The sequence below is a fragment of the Athalia rosae genome, chromosome 2 (assembly GCF_917208135.1).
Source record: "Athalia rosae chromosome 2, iyAthRosa1.1, whole genome shotgun sequence".
NCBI classification, from domain to species: Eukaryota; Metazoa; Arthropoda; class Insecta; order Hymenoptera; family Athaliidae; genus Athalia; species Athalia rosae.
In genome coordinates, this window is record NC_064027.1 from 5,135,508 (window position 1) to 5,154,199 (window position 18,692).

General features: G+C 41.4%; 1 protein-coding gene across 1 annotated transcript; it reads left to right on the top strand.

Moving 5' to 3' along the window:
* Window positions 1–5,024: 5,024 nt before the first annotated feature.
* On the top strand, window positions 5,025–18,687 carry LOC105684539 (ras-like protein family member 10B). The gene is made up of 5 exons (XM_048649399.1): window positions 5,025–5,472; window positions 6,160–6,320; window positions 13,681–13,917; window positions 16,262–16,465; window positions 17,239–18,687. The coding sequence occupies exons 1-5, from the start codon at window positions 5,394–5,396 to the stop codon at window positions 17,362–17,364; spliced, it is 807 nt and encodes a 268-aa protein (XP_048505356.1). The 5' UTR covers window positions 5,025–5,393; the 3' UTR covers window positions 17,365–18,687.
* Window positions 18,688–18,692: the final 5 nt, after the last annotated feature.

Sequence of the window (18,692 nt, forward strand, 5' to 3'; positions counted from 1 at the left end):
CCGTACCTCGAGGTTACGAGGGGGGCGAAATCCTCCGAAAACAATTTCCAGCCGTAGAACATACCGTGTGTAGCTTGTATATTATTTGGGAAGAGCGTATACGAGGTCGTACCAGTTTATGGGGTTTGGGAGCCTCGAAACATCGAGGTGAATTTCGAGGAAGCCCCGGGGCGAGTTAACGGGGGAGACTGTGGCCGCGTTTAAATATGAAATACGGAGTAAAGTCGAGACGGAGGGTTTCTCGGTCGTCAATTTGGTGTCGCGCAGCTGGTCGCGTCTCGACGGTGGTGGTGGTGAGATACAAGGTAACGGAGTTCTCGCAAATCGTGGAAATCGCGCGGTACGGCGGGGGCGCGGGGGGATGCAGATTCGAGTTTGATTTTGAACCGCCGTTCGTGAGGAACGACCGGCTAATTCAACGGTTCGAATTTATCGTTGAGAAATCGCGGAGGTGCTTTTTCTTTTTATTTTGCAGGCAACGAGAAGACGAGGGCGAAGACGAGGGCGAGGAAAAGGGGTGGGGGGAGGGGGGAGAGAAGAAAAACTTATATTACCACGGCCATAAATACGGTACACGTTGATATCGCAGCTAGATCGCGTGGAATTTATGAAAATACATTTCGCGAAATGTATGCGTACGCGTATATGTATGTATGTATGTATGTGGGGAGCTACGTGACCGAAATGAAATCACAAAGACGTCGGGCGTCGGGGGGAGAAACTCGAGCAACGAATACCCGGAGCAAAAAATGAACGCTCTCTGAAATTGATGGAAGCCAGGTCTACGGAAAATACGTATTACCGGGAATACAACCGTCGAAATTCACACGCCACGTGCAATACCTACTCTACGCGCGATACACTTTTCTCTTCTCCTTCCAAGTTTTACTCGTGGAAAAATAAACGTTCTCCGCCTACAATTTTTATTTCTCACAAATGGGAGACGGGTTTAGAAAAATATTATTTCCAAAAAAAAACAAAAAAAAAACAAAACAAAAAGGATATCGCGAACGACGAGTAGTAAATATTTTCTTCCCTTTCTCAGCGCACTCTGTACCCGGGTGGGAGTAGGGGGTGAAATTTCTGTAAAAAAAAATCTACGCAAAAACCTTGAGATGAAAGAATTTTTTCATCGATTTTAAGTCGGGGGTTGAGAGGGGATTGAAAAAAGGGAGTCGTAACTCCCGACTCCCTTTTTTTTACTCTTCCCTAAAAAATGACTCAGGCCGCCTCCGTTTTCACGAAATTTCGCATCGCTCCTCTCCCATACCGGACACGAAATCCGCGCAATTCAAATATTTCGCGAAAAGGTTCGAACCTATTCGATTCCTCGATCAAATGAAATTGAACGAACGTTTGATCCGCGTATTCCATGCAACGATTGGACACTCGACCCCCGCGTTTTTTTGTACCTGAAGTACTCGCTCGATTTCATTGAAGAAGAAAAAAATCAAAAACATTTTCATTCGATTTTATTCGTTAAATTTCTCTCGTCTTTTTTTCCGTCCCGGATAAATTTAATTGGACGACGAAATTCTCCATCTCGCAGGGCAAACGCACGATGTGTGCGAGTCATAGGCACATCGGGGAACATTTTATCGAATCCGAGGGTAGGTGGGTACGTAACCCGAGCGAATTTTGGCGCCCCTAACACCGCGCAAGCGTCAACCCCTATTTCCCCTCGTTCCTCCTGGAGCTTTTCAAGGAGAGGGTCGCTTCGATCGGCCCGAGGGAGGCAGTCAGCAGGGCTCTGACTCCTCGTGTCGGGCGATACTGGATGCGCGACGACCTTGCTTTCAAAAAATATCATCCACTTCATGACTTAAAACACCGTCGCGAAAGGTTAACCCTCGATATACATGGGACAGTGAGAAGTGCGCGAATTTCTTTTTCAACGATTCAAACGATCCGGATAAACTGAACGCTGTAAAAATATCGCGAGACTAATTTTACACTGGCCGAATTACACCTAGGATCGCAACGCTGCGCGATAATTATTATTTCACGAATTAACATTCGGATTCGATATTTTTTTATCACCCCCCCCCCCCCCCCCTCCAAAAATCGCCAACCGATTCGAGTTGGCCAAATATTTAGTTTTCGGTGAAATCTTCGACGACCCGACGACCTCGTTGATTTTATACCTATGCTTAGAAATATCAAAATACAAAACGAGTGATTTCGTCATTGAGAAGAAAAAAAAAAAAAAAATTTTGCAACACGTGTGCTCAAGGTTCGTTAATTACACATTCGTTCGATTTCCTCTTAGCAATTAATCGAGCGATACAGGCGAACAAATTTTTATACAAATATCGTTGAACTGCAACAAAAAAAAAAGGAAGAAAAAAATTTATTGCAAAGGATTTATTTTTCTACTTTTTCGTCCATCCCACGATCGGCATGGTGTAAGTGTACAACGTATGTGTATCTAATTAAATTATTACACAATTATCGAAGTAATTAATCAGAAGCAATACATATACTTTCCAATTATAATAATTCTGCCGGTGGATATTTTTTTTTCGTTTAGATTTTCACAATTTTTCATAATTATTTGAACAAAATCTGATGTAATTATCGTCGTTGATAATTAACTGAAACGCAACGATCGGTTGTTACACACGATACGACAGATTCTCTTCCTCCGAAAGGTATAATAACGATATTAATAACAATAATATACAGCTGTATCTTCCTATATATTACGACAATAAGCTCTGCGAGGTGATAAAAAGTTAAGATGTGTCATTAAATGGAACGATAAGAAGAAAGGGAAAAGGTAAAAAAAAAAAAATAAAATAAAAGAGAATACGAGGAAGGAGAGTAAAAATAATAAAAGTAAAAAAGGAATCGGCAATAAAATAAAGGATCTACAGAAGATACCCGTGAAAAATCAATCGAGGTCGTTAACGAGGAAGATTTTCTCGTTGAACGCTACAGATAAGATACAAGAGATAGGCTTTGTACAGCATAGACGAAATTCATCTGAAGAATATAAGGGCGCCTCTCCGTACGATCAGTTAAAAATATAATGCATTTTTAATCGATAATCAATACCTCGCTCTCCTCAACTGGTTGTGAAAAACACCTTTCGGTCGTACACACGTACATACATATAAGGTGTAGTATATAAGTATATAAAAATACATGGACCGTACGTACCATAAATACCAATAAAGAAGAACGAAAGAAGCTCGAAGCCGCCTAACGAAACCGCCCCTCTTTAATAGGATAAAAAAATCAAAGGTTTATTAATCGTCAAATTTTCTCATCATTGGGACAAAAACTGCGAGTGGCCGAAGGCGGCGAAGCCTTCCGCCACACAAGCAATGCCGTAAGTATATACGTTACATTTATTAAAAAAAAAAAGAAAGAATATCAATACCATCATTCGATAAAAATGCTAATCATTTCACAGAGATATGTATATCGTTTTCTAGGATTAAATAATAACAATAATATATTCATATTGTAAGTTCTTTATTACAGCGTACACCTCGTACGTTAACATTTTCGCGTTCGAATGGTCAATTTGTCGGACGACCCCTGCGCTTTTTTTGTTCGTTTTTTTGTTTTTTTGTTTTTTCAGTTTTTTCGGGTCGCGAGGAGATCGCGGAAGTTTATTATTCGTTTTGGCGTCCCCATGGCATAGTTTCCCGGTATTTCGCGGGTGTAAAAAGTATGCGACCTAAATCCTTGTTCCGTATCGTCGGAAGAGTGGATGATAAAAAAGAATGAAAGAAAAAAAAGACAATGATTTTTGCTTCGTGTGTTGTTCGTTTTAATTCCACCGTACGCGTTTACGGTAAATGTGGAAAAGTGAGAGGAACCGACGCGACTGGCACATAGAAATTGCTTCGATTCAAAATCGAGTCACGTACGATGTTTCTTATGCCGTACTTATAACGTACGTACCTAGATCCCCGCAGAGGTTGGATGGAACGTATGTAATATAGAAATATATAATCGAGAGAAAATATTGCCCTCGTGTGGATCCGTCCGTAATTCTACCAAAAGCAGAGTTTAACTTTTTTTCGCGTCAACGTTTTTGTCGTCTACATGCGGTTTGTACGAATCTCGAAAAAATCGGGAGAGAACGAATAAAGCACATCGTACAACGTTGATCATAGACCCTAATTTTTTAGACCTACTTCAAAAACGAACGACGAAAAAATAATCGTCCAAAATCAACCGTCGTATTTATTTTCTCCTCGAACTAAATTCATTCGAAAAACTCCAACTGCAACGAAACGGACGTGGTAGGATTTTTTGCGAAAATTCCATTTTTCCAAGTTCCAAAATTTCCGTTTACCCGTCGTCCGTTTTCAGCGGTCAATCTGTTGGAAATCGTGGGAAAAAAAAATCTCGCGAACGAAACCGAAGAATTCTCGGTGCCTCGATACGATCCAAGGAATTTGAGACGCGAGAATCGAACGGATCGGGGCAAACTCGGGATCAGCGGCGAAAAAATTGGCGAAATTTTTTTTCTCCTCGCTCCCCACCCCCGCGCCTCGAATCAGGGGTGAACGCAACGTCGGCGATGATTGTTTCGCCCTGATCGGGTGCAGCTGCGGCGACAAAGGCTCATGAGCCGCGAGATGATAAACGCGGTTCGTGGGCGTGTACGAGGTAGCGTAAATATACCGTGGTTCGCGATATCGAATCCTAGGTGACCCCCCGTGCATATACGTATGTACGTACATGTACCTATGTCACGTATGCGCCGAGCCACGCATACCTGTGCCGCGGTACAACACGTGTACATAGGTGGTAAAGCAGTCTATGTTTACCTAGATTTGGTATCCCAGGCTCGGGATGAATATCGGGGGATGGGGATGGGGATGGGGACGGGGACGGGCACGGGAATAGCCTCGGGGTCGTCGGCGGGAGCGAGGGGGTGGTTTGCCCGATCCCGTCGAACGGGGGAAACCGGGGGGGAGGGGGGGGAGGTGGATGAGAAGAAGAGGGAGAATGCCGCCCGCCTTCCAGGCCCCTTCGGCCGAAGCAAAGACAACGGAATCTCGTATTCAGTGGCAGTCGGCGCGCAACCCTCTGCCGGGAAGGGCGCATTCGACCCCGACGGGATTCGGGAATTTTATACATTGAACGCGGAGAAAAAAAAAATAGGGAAGAGGCCAATTATTTCGATAATAATAGAGCGAAGGGAGAGTTACGCAGTCGGTCCATTTGGGGCACGACACTGAAGAGTCTCGGCCTTCGGAAGAGATAGAAAAAAAAACAATTCAAAGCGGGTTGCGTCTGGAAAGAAGAATAGAAAAAAAAAACAAAAAACACGAAACACTCGTATATATCATGAATTTTCATTGCCATAAAAACTGGTAATTCTCGAGAGTTCGAGAAGAAGAGGAGAGAGTTTTTATTTCCATTTTTGGATGGACGCTACGGGGACGTCCGCAACAGGAAACGCGGTGTTACCAACTTCCGCATCTTTTATTAACAAGAATCTCCTGGGTAATAAATATACCGCAGAGCCAGAGCGCAGGGGATTTCAATTTGAGGGGTTCGCTCGGCTGCTCTTTATTCCCGTGTTTTCGGATATTGTTTCAGTTTTTTTTTTTTACTTCTCCTTTTCGCGTATCACCCGGCTCGGTTCTCGCCGACGACGTTTGAATTTCGAAAGGCGAGCGGGTCGCCGAGGCGCGGTGTCCCCTCAGATCGGAAATCTCTTGCGCCCCGCGGAATTGAAACCGCGAGTATTTAGCGCGCGGGGGTTCGATCTTCGTTTTCACGGGGGATTAAACTGCGAATGCAGACGGTATTAGGTCGTACCTATAGGTACGGGCGGTTTACAAAGGCTGCGAATCTGCGGGAACCGCACGTCACGCGCTTCGTTGAATCGACGATAATTCAGGAAATGAAAATGAAATTGTTTTCATTCCGAATTGTTTAAAAAAAAATTGACTTCGTTCGATTTCGATTACGAGGAAAATCGCCTATTTGATTTGTTCAAAAAAATTACCATCGCCGAGTCTGTTGGTAGTTTTTGAGAAGAAGATAAAAAATTCTTACCATTTCTCAATTTTTTCCTTTTTTTTTTTTTTCACCCGATTCAGAAACCCTTCCGGTCAGCTTCGATTTCAAGGAAGGGTTTCGAAACGAACGTGCGAGCAATAAAAAATTTCCTCTATGAATCCTCAGAGTTGGATCTCGATTATTTGGAGAGAAGAGGTGGCGAGGGAGTCCCGTCCGAAAATGCAGACAGCGGTTCAAAAGAGGAGGAGAGTCCGGCGGACAGTTTGGACCGAGTGAAGGTGGTCTTCCTTGGTGCTCCGGGGGTCGGTAAATCCAGCATCGTCAGGGTGGGTATACGAATAACCGTTTGACGTGCGTGCGTGTGAATTTTAGAATGCTTGTAACTTCAGAAACTTGACGAATTTCGTTGTACTCGACGACTTGGAATCATAAACCGCGCGCGGATCGAAATCACATTCCGCGCTGTGCGAAAATGTCACTCGGCGACGCGATGCGCGATGACATCAACCGCTCCAGCGATTTTACACGCTCGTGTACCTACAACGCACGTGCGTAACCGCAATCTCGTATTTTCATCAATTTTCATATATTTTACGTACGTTTGTTCCGAACGCACACGAGCAAATACGATACACACGTCGATAAAGCGAGAGGGCGAAAATTGGGTGTACACAAAACCGCGATTCGTCAGATCATATTTTCTCCGATAAAAAATTACATTTTTCGGCTTTTGTTTGAAGAAGTGCACCCTCGCGTAGCGGGTCCCGTTATTCGATTTATACCGAAAGTAAATATGCTCGATGCTCGGGGAAAATATCGAACGGTTTTTTTTCTCTCTTCACTTTCAAATCAATCTCTCGTTTTCGCTGTAATAATATATATGTATGTACGTGCATTTCGAACGCCGCGAGTCGTAGCCCTGCGACGTTTCTCCGTACAGTTTCTGCTGCGGCGCAATTAGAGTGGAAAAAGTGTACATAAATATCCCTTAACCAGGACGTTTGCGATATTTTTTGCGCAAGCGGTGGTGCTTTGTTAGCTCGGACTTCCGCAAACTGCGAAATAGCCTATACGTATACGGTATAGGTAGGTACGTACGTAAGATATAACTGACGGGAGATGAGGTATAAAAAGAGGGGAACTTATCGATTTCCGTCGCTGTTTTCAAAGAATTTTTATAACCAAAGGCGTGCGACTTACGACTTGGGAAAAATCAGCCGTACATACTCGAGAGTTTTACGATAAATTTTACCAATCATCTCCGAAAATGCCTACTCAGTCAGTCGAATTATCGCACAGACGCGAATAACGCGAAGATCATCAAACGCCCTTTTCGTCGAGAATTTTTCCAAACGTAAAAAACGGAATTTCCAAAATTCTTCGCACGGCTAACAACAATTTCCGATTTCAAAACGAAGACGCGATCGACTAGCGTCGGTAAATATTAACGCGCTCGCATTTTTCCGTCCCATTCGGTTGTCGCGAATTGGAAAATTTTCTCTTCTTCGTACTTATATTCGTCATTCGCGAAAGTACGTCTGAATTCGCTGTTCGAGAATAAGAATCGAAAAAATCACCTCGCGCGCTCGATTGTTACGACCTTTAATTTCCTAGAGTACCTACCCTACCAACTTTTGCATTATCGAGCGAATATTACGGCATCGGGGCTGAACGCTCGCGTATCGAAAATAAGTAGCATCTGCAGGAGTTTGTTAATCTTCGTTTTTTCCACTTCTTCGTCTTTTTTCGGCTTTATCGCGAGCTCTCGAGGCTATGAGGAAAGTATATTACTCGATCCCGACTGTCACTTCGTAGCCAGCAACGACCGGTCGGTCCGTCCCCCAAGTATCCATCGTCCCTCCCTTCGTTTCTTCTATATCGCGCGAGAGTTCACGCCCGGCTGTTCGAGGGCATCGCATTCCGATTCCTTCCAAAAGCTCGCGGCAGAAAAAAAAGGAAAGAAAAGGAAAGAAAAAAAAAAAAAGAAACTCTCCGATATCCACGTTCGACGCGCTATACGGTAAAAGCTCCTCCCGATATCCTCCGTCTACCTTTTTTCTTCTCGTTTTTTTTCGCTTTTTTTTTTTTCACGGGCATCAGATTCGGCATTATCGTGCGCCGTATTGGTCAGCGGGACCGAATTTATATGGATATTCAAGACCCGTCGTACATACGCTCTATGCCGCGAGCCAATTTCTTTTCCTCGCCCACACGAACTGTGAGAATAAGAAAATAAAAAAAAACAAATAAGAAGGAAGGAAAAAACAAACTGATTCAGTCGACATTTTTTGTACGCCGCACAACCGCGGATTGGAATCCGATAGAACTTGAGGGATGAGAATAATTGATCCAGGGAAAGGGATGCGGCAGTGGAGGATCGATGAGAAAATATTCGCAACGCGTAGGATACGAGGTCGCGATCTCGGGAGATTTTGCAACGGGGTCGAAACCGGATCGTTCACGCTCGAGAAACGCGTATGAATTTCAATTAATAAATACACGGAAGGTACCGAACTACGCGCATTCGTGCGATACGTAAAAGCCGTGTGCTTAAATAATACGTACGGTTGTACACGCTCTGAGATATTTCAGGTGAATTTCCCTCCGTAGTCTCGTCGAGAGGGACGGGGGGGGGGGGGGGGGGGGGGGGTGGGCGAATTCCGGTACCTAATTCGATCAGACGCTGTACAGGGGTGAGTCGAGGAACGAGGAATTTAGAGAAACGGAAAAAAAGAACGAAACGAAACGAAACAAAGCCGGAAATAAAGGGAAACAAAATAAACTACCGTCGAACGGTTAGGAGGTCCGCAAAGTCCGCTCTCGATAATATCGGCTGCAAAAATTTATCGATACGCAGACTCGTTGATTTCGGTACATTTTTTTCGAATAATTCTGAAAATCAGCTGCGGCCACCGGTCTCTCGATTCTACAAATTTAGCCAAAAACGCCTAGTGTCTACAAAATATTCAACGAGACAGATCCGAACGACGACGAGTCGATTTTTCTCAGGTTTACAGGTGAGTCGGGAAACTGTGGTACAGATTTTCACACGCCTACTCGTTCGCAAAAAGTTCACTCGATATTCCATATATATATTTTATAGCGTCGTCGAAAATTTGCCGTTGGTCAGGTCTCGAAAACACGAAGAAGAGGAAGAAGAATACTCTTAGCTGAAACGTCGAGGGCTGATCCGAGCGTCGTCGTACGGATTGACCCTTCCATGGCAGTTGGGCGACCTTTGGCAATATCGGCCCTCGCCGTCCGAAGATCCCCCCCCCCCCCCCTCTTATCATCCAACATAAAGTTTCGAAGTAGGGCCGACCTGAAGCATAATAGAATAAGGCGGGATCTGCGGAAATTCGGTACGCGGACTGAAGAATAAAAAAAAAAAATCACTAATTTCGTAAATAAAATATTTCGAGAGTACGAAGCGAGGGGAGTAAGTAACGGAGTGCTTCTATTCTTCCGACGATAAAAACGGGGGGAACAGAGACAAAAAATAAAAAAAAATTTAAATAAAACGGAATCATTTTTCGAATTCCAGAGATTCGGGCGCCCGCCCTTCCGTCCTCGCGGAGATCTTCGGCCAAAATCGGAATAGTACAATTTCATTTCGTTTTTTCCATTTTATACAGAAATCAATTTTTGCGGCGTCGCGGGGGTATATATCGGGTGGGCACTTGCCGCGGAATTAATGCGATGTAGATTTTCTGTCAAGTTGCCACTCAGCGCGCATGTAAAGAAACTAATTTCCTGAAACAGGATTGACTTCCGTTAATTTCCCGGACCGTTTCCGCCCCAAGAACAGATGCGCTTACGTCGACTTCCGAACTCTGTAGAGAAAATAATAACCGGTCTCTACTCTCGAATCGATGATATCGTTTAAAAGTTCGCATCGAATGTACACACGTAAGCTTCCGCGCAGGGGGATACGCGCAAAAGAGAAAAATCTTTCAAAATATCTGTACGGGCGAAATTCACTAGGAAGCCGAACATCGCTCGCCGATAACGTTGATTGAATTGAAAAAGCGTGGCCCGAGGTGTGTCGCCTATACCGTAATAACCGAATGAATATTCCTCAAAAACGAAACGGAAGCCACATTTTGTTGTATAGGTAGGTAGGAAAAGAAAGGAAAAATCCACACAATCGATGGATGTAATAAATTGATGAATTTGCGAAGCCTCTTTTTTCATGGAATAGACAATAGTGAAGCAAAGAAAAAAAAAAAAATCATCTCATGATTCGGTGAATTTCGTGAAACCGAATTTAACGACCTTCAATGGAATAATCTTATTGTCAGTCGTTCGATAAGTCAGGAATGTACGTTACGTACGTTGAAATACGAAATAATTCCCCAGAAGCAATTTCGAGTAGTGCATGAATTTAATTGAAACTGTAGCAGAAGTGAATTGCCGAGTTCGCCAACTGTATCGTTCACCCGGATAATGCGGTGCTGATGAAATATTATCACTGAAATACTGATAATTGAAATACTCGATCACTTGGAACGATTCGTCTGGTGTATATTGGCAGCGGCAATAATTCACGAATTATTCTTCACCTACCCTATGCTTTATTTTTGAAGTTTTGATTCAAGTTCGTTTCTTCGAATAGAATCAGATTTGTGAAAAGGCCTTCCAACAGGTAGAAAAAGTCCCAATTGTTGCTGCTGATTTGAAAATGGTGAAATTCTTTGACAGTTTTTGGCAGCTGTTTTTCAAATTGACATGGAAGGGAGATGCTAACCTTCGCCATCTATATTTCTGTATTCGCCATCCGTATATCTATGTATATGTCAGCGCGATTTGCAGTTCAAAGTTTCGGAGTTCGCTGAGAGAATATCTGCACCAATTCGGTCCAGGTCTCACGATCTCCTCACCGAACTCTATTCGCCAGACACGATCTTACCCTCATCCCTATTCTCTGTGGCCATACTTGCTATCTATTTATCTATGTATGTACGTAGACATATACCTCTGCCTAGGATACAGCTATTCGCTTTGACCGCCAATCAAGTCTCACTAATTTCGGTGGCTCAGTGACGGCGCAAAGCAATGCTAATAACTTATACATACGCGGACTATCTAGGTGATACAGGTAAAGCTGAAGTTCTGAACTTACGAGAAATTTCAGATCTATCTAGCTATCGAAATGAAGAAGTGGTGAACACTTTTTCGCTTTGTGGATCGGACAAATTGAAATATCTAGGCCGAGTTTTGTTGTAGCTTGATTTGGCCCACGAATTCGTGTCCCTGGGGTCAAAATACATTAGAAAAGCATCATACGATCAATTTTGGGCCCAAAATTTGAAAAAATCCAAAGGGGTACCCCTTGAAATTTTGGCGATTTTGGACCAAAAAAAAATATTTTATTTTATATGCTATTCTTACGTAATTTGATCCCAGGAATCCGAATCCGGAAGCCGAATTGATCTATCTATAAAATTGAACGAGTTATCGCGAATTTTTCACTTTTTGGAGCCGAAAAATGAAGATATCTCGAAGGGAAAAAATCGTAGCTCAATTTGGACAACGGATTCGTGTTCCTGAGGTCGAAATACATAAGAAAAGTGCCATACGATCAATTTTAAAAAATAAAAATTTTTGCCCAAAATTTGAGATTTTTCCAAAGGGTACCCCTTACGATTTTTTCAAATTTTGACCAAAAATTTTTATTTTTTAAAATTGATCGTATGGCACTTTTCTTATGTATTTCGACCTCAGGAACACGAATCCGTTGTCCAAATTGAGCTACGATTTTTTCCCTTCGAGATATCCTCAAATTTATGCCAAAAAATGCGATAATTCGGCGATAACTCGGTCATTTTTGAAGATAAATCGATTTTTCTTTCGGATTCGGATTCCTGAGCTCAAATTACATTAAGATAGATTAAAAAATCAATTTTTTATTTTTGACCCCAAAAAGCTGAAAATTGGCGATAACTCGGTCAATTTCGGAGATAGATCAATTTTTCTTTCAGATTCGGATTCCTGAGATCAAAATACGTAAGAAAAGTGTAATACAATCAATTTTTAAACTACTTTACTTTTGGCCCAAAAATCGATTTTTTTTTTGGCTTTTCAAGGGTAATCTCACGTATAACCAGCTCAGGAATCCAAATCTGGAAGCCAAAATCATCCATACATGCAATCGATCCAAGTAATCATCAATTTTCCGCTGTTGGGAGCAGAAAAATTAGGACATATCGATTGATTTTAGTCGTAGACCCACTTTGATCCGTCGCAATCCATGTATCGCGAGTTATCGCCAATTTTCGCTTTTCAATACCACACATGGACTGTCGTACGAGAGCAAAACTATATCAAACCCTCCACGTTCCCTTAGTCCTTGGTATTCGCGACTGAAATCATCTCATTGTCAGTTACACGTTCAAGTGTGGGTACGAATTAAAAGTGTTAATGAAATGGAAACGGAGAGAAAAAGTTTGAGGGAAGAAAACAAAGAAGTGAGTAAGATAATACAACGGAAAAATATAAGTGTAGACAGAGCACTCAAGTTCTCGTTATAGAACGGTGTAATGCACACAAAGAGGTGGATTTCCACCCAGCTCTACGGAAGATAACATAAATATATATGAGTGTATCCATATCCAACAAATAAACTGGCTACGTATCACGTTTGTCAAAGTAACTTTTCCTGAAGCTTTAATGCGTGGTTATAACTCTGGAAAACTTTTTCCCATTTTGCATCCACGCAAACAGCAATATATCCACTTATACCTGTTATATACCGGGCAGAAATATTCACATTTTTCCGTACCCTGCTGCATCCTGTGCGCCGCATAATCTCGCTCGCAACATCTTTCCACGCGCGGGCAATAAACAGAGTACCGAGATGAAAAACAAAAACATATAAAACATGAAACAAAGATGAATAAAACATATCTCACGTCGATTCGATTAGTCCTCACAGACATTTGAAAACGCGGGACGCCTCTAATTTCGCCGAGCTTTTAAAAAGCGTGTAATTTCACGGTCAGGAAGCGGAGCGAACGAAGGGTGACTTTGATCTGTGCCTTTTTTGACCAGAACTGGGTTATCCGACGATATCTTCCCATCTCCGCTTGTTCCGCTAAACAAACGTAAGTGAGAATTTTCACGCGAAGCGAAACCTCCGGCGGAACCGTCGTTCGTTCATTTAAATTACATCGCATCTGCAGGGCTTCGGTAGCGCTACGAAATTTGAAAATATTCGCAACCTGCGATGGATTTGGGAGACTGATGGATCTTGGCGTAATTATCCCGAAAATCACAACGAATTCGCTATACCCTGAATCTCGAAGAACCTCCCCCATAAATATTACCATTCCTGCGCCACAATTGTTCTTCATTCGCCAGAATTCGTAGCGCGATAATCAAGGCCTCCCTTGTACATAATTTTGAAGTTACTTCAAACACGGATACAGAGCCGGCTAATGAAGCATGCGATATCGCGACGGTTGTGAGACTTGATTATTTTTCCAATCGTCCGAAATGCATGAAAAAATTAACAAGTTACGGCATATCGCAGATTCTGCGCGAACTGGTTGTTTTTTTTTTTTCTCATTTTTCGGTTCTTCCTCGAATCTTTCGACGTTTCGTTCGCGTGGATGTATATTTTTAGAATACAGCGGTAGGCAGGAGGTATCCGTTGATATTGTTTGACGCGTCGTTGACTCCTTTCAGCAATTCGTCTGGAGCGAATTCTCCGAGGAATACAAACCGACGGAGCGGAGGGAGACTTTTTACCCGAGCGTAGTACTCGCGGAAAGACTCTACGAGTTAAAAATATCGGATTTACCAGCGATACCGTACTTCCCCGTCAGTTCTCACCTCGAATGGACCGACTTTCGGTACTACGGGCTCAGAAGTGCCACCGCCTACGTTCTCGTCTTCGACCTCAGTAATCAGGATACTTTTCAGGTGAGCGACAACCCAGTTCTTCCATTACAGCGCCCCGGCGGTACATCGTCTGCGATATTTCATTCGCACGTCCGCCGTGGAGACTGAAATCAATCGAGTATAATTTACAAAAGACGAACGAATTCGCTGAAGATGATAAAAATTCAAATTCAAAAAAAATAAAACAAGTGTAGATGCCGCAAGCGTGACACCGCTCGAAGCTCAGCAATGTGCCCGTGAGATTGTTGAATTTTTTTTCATTTTTGTTTTTGTTTTTTTTTTTTTTTAGTTTATTGTCAACGGGATTTGGGATTCGACAATTGAATCGTATCGCCACGAGCGAGTGGTTCATTCATCGAGGGTACTGAACGTTAAACGTATAATATAAAGAGCATTAATTCGAAATCCGTTGGAGTTGAGTTATTATATTCCGTAATCGTATATGTATACAGACGTACCGTGGATGGGGTAAAAAGGGATTCGCGTAGAACTCAATTTACTTGAGTATATCCTCAGCGCCAATAGTAAGTACGATTTCGAGCCTCGGATTCTCTACTTTGAATTTGTTCGTATCTTCTTTCATCACATTCGTTATATTTTTCTGTTTCGTTTTTTTGTTTTTGTTTTTTTTCAGTTTTCGAGCTCACAGCGTGCATCAAACTAGCGGCATCTTATCTTGTATATCTTGCCCGCATTCCTGCAGCCTCGAAGTAGTAAACTTTTTACTTTTGTGTACACGTATATTGTACATACGTATAGGAGTAGGTAAATGTAAAGAGCTGAGAATCGAATAACCGCGCGCTTCTGCATTCCCACTACGGTACATACATTAAGCTTACGGGTATACGGTACAGCTGAGCGAACAAAGTACAGAGTGGTAAATTTGATTTTCGTCCCAACTTTCAAATGGACCGAACCTTTTCTTTTTCTATCTTCTCGTCTTTTTACCCTGTTTATATTTTTTTTTTTTCTTGTTTCTCAAGTATCATCACCGCGTCGTCGTCCCGACTATATGTATGTAGACGTACAGTACGGCCGTACGTGACCCTTTTTCTTGCGTGTAAAAATCTCATTCCCGCCGCGAGGATCCTTCGAGTAACGTACGGGAGTCCCTCCTAAAACCGACCTCTCTAGAAGCTTTTTTTCGTACCCCCGGCGAAAATTAACTCCGTAAGGGTTGAGGACTCGGTGTTCAAATAGTTATACCCTTGCGTATATATATACATGTATATGCCCGTCTCGAAGGGCCCTAAATACGCTTGTTATAGAACTTTATATTTGTTGTACGTTCCGCGCTATAAATCCTCGGGAAAATCGGATTACCCGAATTCGCTGATTTTGTTACGATCCGGAGGGTGAAAGGAGACCGGCCCGCGGGCTCCAAAATAGGGGCAAAAAAACCATCGTCCCTCGCGAGTCTACCGGAATTTTTCTAGCCACTTCAGGTGCTGTAGGTTACTGCGTGATTTTATTCCGCACCTGTTCTTTATTTTCACCTGTACGCAATATGGGAAAATTCCGATCTCCGTCCGCCCGTCCTTCTTTTTTCGCCTAACGTTATCCGTCTGTCTACGGTCGAGATCGTGGAAAGCCAATAAAAATTCTCCGCTATCCAATTACCGGGTTTTACCACCGCTACTCCATACCGTATACCTCGAATTTTATTATACGTGTACGGAGTGGGTGCGTTACGCCTAGTTCGAAATACATCTTTACTTTTATTATCCCTTTTATCCAAACTCAATTCCGAAGCAACTTCGAATAGATAGTTATAATTACGAGTGCGCCGATGTATTAAATAAAACTTCAGCTCGCTAGGGGCGCGGTACACCCCACACAACTACCTTATAGACTCGACGCATTTCTCTATGCTCTTAATTAAATGCAGAGTTATAAAACAGCTGCAATTGCTGCAACGTAATTGACTTGGACGAAAAAGAGAAAAAAAAAAAAAAAGGGAACATGGAGTAAAATAAAAAAAAGGGAAAAAAAGAAAATTCAGCGAAATCGTATTACGTTTTACCGGTGGAAAAAATACAACCACGTACGCGCCACGGGTATGGAGAAAAAAAAAATTCCTATCCTTCCCAATTCGGAAATTCCGGGGCGGAATTCTAAAGAAATTTTCCGCCCGTGTTTCACATCCATACAGATATAGGCAGGGTACACGTATACGTGCGTAAATGCCATTACACCAGAAGTCAACCTAGTTTCGTCCCTTTCCTTTTTTTTTTTTTTTGGGTTTTCCTTCGTTCGGATAATAATAAATAAAATATCGAAATCTTTTCCCCATTCGTCGTAGGAGAGATAATTTCAAATTTTCTCGCGTTGCGAGCGAATTAATTTTCACTTCTTCGTTTTTCAGTACATCAGAACACTTCGGGAGCAGATATACGAGGCGAGAGACATGAGAGGAGTTCCACTTTTGGTCGTTGGAAACAAACAGGATAAACTTTCGGCCACCGTAGCTTCCGGCACGAGGTACAGGGACATCGTTAACTTGGTACGAAAGCACTGGAGATGCGGGTATGTCGAGTGCAGTGCCAAATTCAACTGTCGAGTAGTTCAGGTAATTATTATCGAATCATTGTCTGTTTGTTTTGTTTTTTTTTCTCACCGTACGCCTCAGGCCGTCTCAATTTTATTAAAAAGTTTAACGTTCTCCGAAACTTTGGAAAATCGCAACTCGAAAACGGTAACATTTGGAGACGGAACAAAAAATCTTTCTTCAATTAACGAGCCCCGTTAGGTGCAGGTAAATCGACGAAGCGTTATTAATGTTATTATAAAAGCAAAGTTCTGTCGGTGTCCGGTAGGTAAGGTGAAAAGTTATTTCAAGCGTTACGAAATTTTGAAACAGACCCATGTACCCCACTTTCCCTTTTTTCGCTTCTGAAAAGATTACCAAAATTTCGGTGCCAGCAGCGAAATGAAAATTTCAACAATTTTTCCAACCCATGTAACGATGTACTTTTTACACAGGCGATTCAACTGCCTTGTGAAAATTGATATAAAAAAAAACAGACGCGAGGAAAGAATTTTATTGTAACTGCAAGTGCAACAGTTACAATCTGGAGGGTATAAAGTAGGTTCTCGTAACATAACAGGTAATATAACTCTCGAATAAATGAACGAGCGAATGAAAAGTAAAATTCGTTGTTTCATTACCGCCATAAACTATTCGTTCATATTTCCGACTCCGATACGTGTTGCGCTATAAAAGAAAGTGAGCGAGAAGAGAATGGGGAAAAAAAGAGAAAGATAAATGGCAAAACGAAAAGCGAGGCTATTGCGATATCGCTGCTGAACAAACTGAATAGTATTTTATCAATTTGCTTCCAGGTATTCAGAGAATTGATGAAAGGTATCCAGGCGGTGGAAGGCCGCCCACCTTCGCCATCGCCGACGCCGTCGCAACCGTTACGCGCTCATCCCCATAACTCTAACGAGAAATGTATTTTTCTTTGACATTAGAAGAATTAGTTCAACGAATTGCATGTCAAACAACGCGTACAATCACGATCTGATATTTACCTTGTGAAATTGAAGGGAAAAACAAAAAATGGCTCACACTCCGATGCTGCAGTATTATTGAATTCACTAACTCTTCCGTCGGCTCAAAATTTTCAATATACATAATAAAATACCATGTATACCCCTTTACATATATACATGTATTTTTCGGAATACGAAACGCGCCAAATCTATATACATACAAAGAAAATCACTAAAATTACAATTACACGTTGTTACATTAGCTATCTGTAAATTTCTGAGAATTTTATACAATTGAATTTTTTCAAATTACTTTCGAATTCCTTCGCATAAGATTCACGAATTTTCAAAGATAGCCGCTGATGAAAAAAAAAAACTGATAGTGTTTAAAATAAGAAAAATTAAAAATCGAGAAAGAATAATTATTGAATGATGTTACGACAAATTATTCAGTTTGAAATTCACTGTTATCTATATATAAAAAAAAAAAAAACTCCTATATACCTACGTTTCTTATGTATATTACATACGATTTTATCACCAGTATACTTATACCTATATACTAATACACCGTTACATATACCTGTAGGGGTAGATCCGCTCAAGCAATAGTTATACCTATATATATTTTGTTAATTTTGGAAAAATTAATCATTAACTCTAAGCAATCAGTAGATAAAAACAATACAAACAAAAGAAGAGAAAACATAACTATACAATAATTATAATAATAATAATAGTAATAATTATTACAGTAATAATGATATTAATAATATGTGTTATTGTTGTTTATACATATGAATGATATGTTTATGTAACTTTATATATACCCATTGGAGTTCGCCACGATGCAGGAAAAATGGAAAGCCAGTGTAAAATAATACGTAAAAGTATTACGCGGTAATATGCTGCATAACTTTCGCACAAAAAATGGAAAAAAAAAAAAAATTTAATAGATCAACCATTTTAGCTGATATATAATCTATTACGAAATTAGAATAGATATTTGTGCTTGACATGTAGAAATTTTTGATCGTTTGAAGTAAAACAGAGAACAGAAGAAAAAAAACGGAAAAAGATGTTACACATACATTACGATAATATATGAGGTAGAAATTTTGAAATTTCTCCCTGCACGGTGGCGAAAATTTAGTGCGAGGAATGAAAATGCGTTTGTAATTGGAAAAGCCATATGTATGTATATATATACGTATATATGTATAATATGTGTGTATTATATGTATATACATTCTGTTGTTGTTTGATTAATAAAAAAATAAACCAAGAAAAAAAAAACTTGC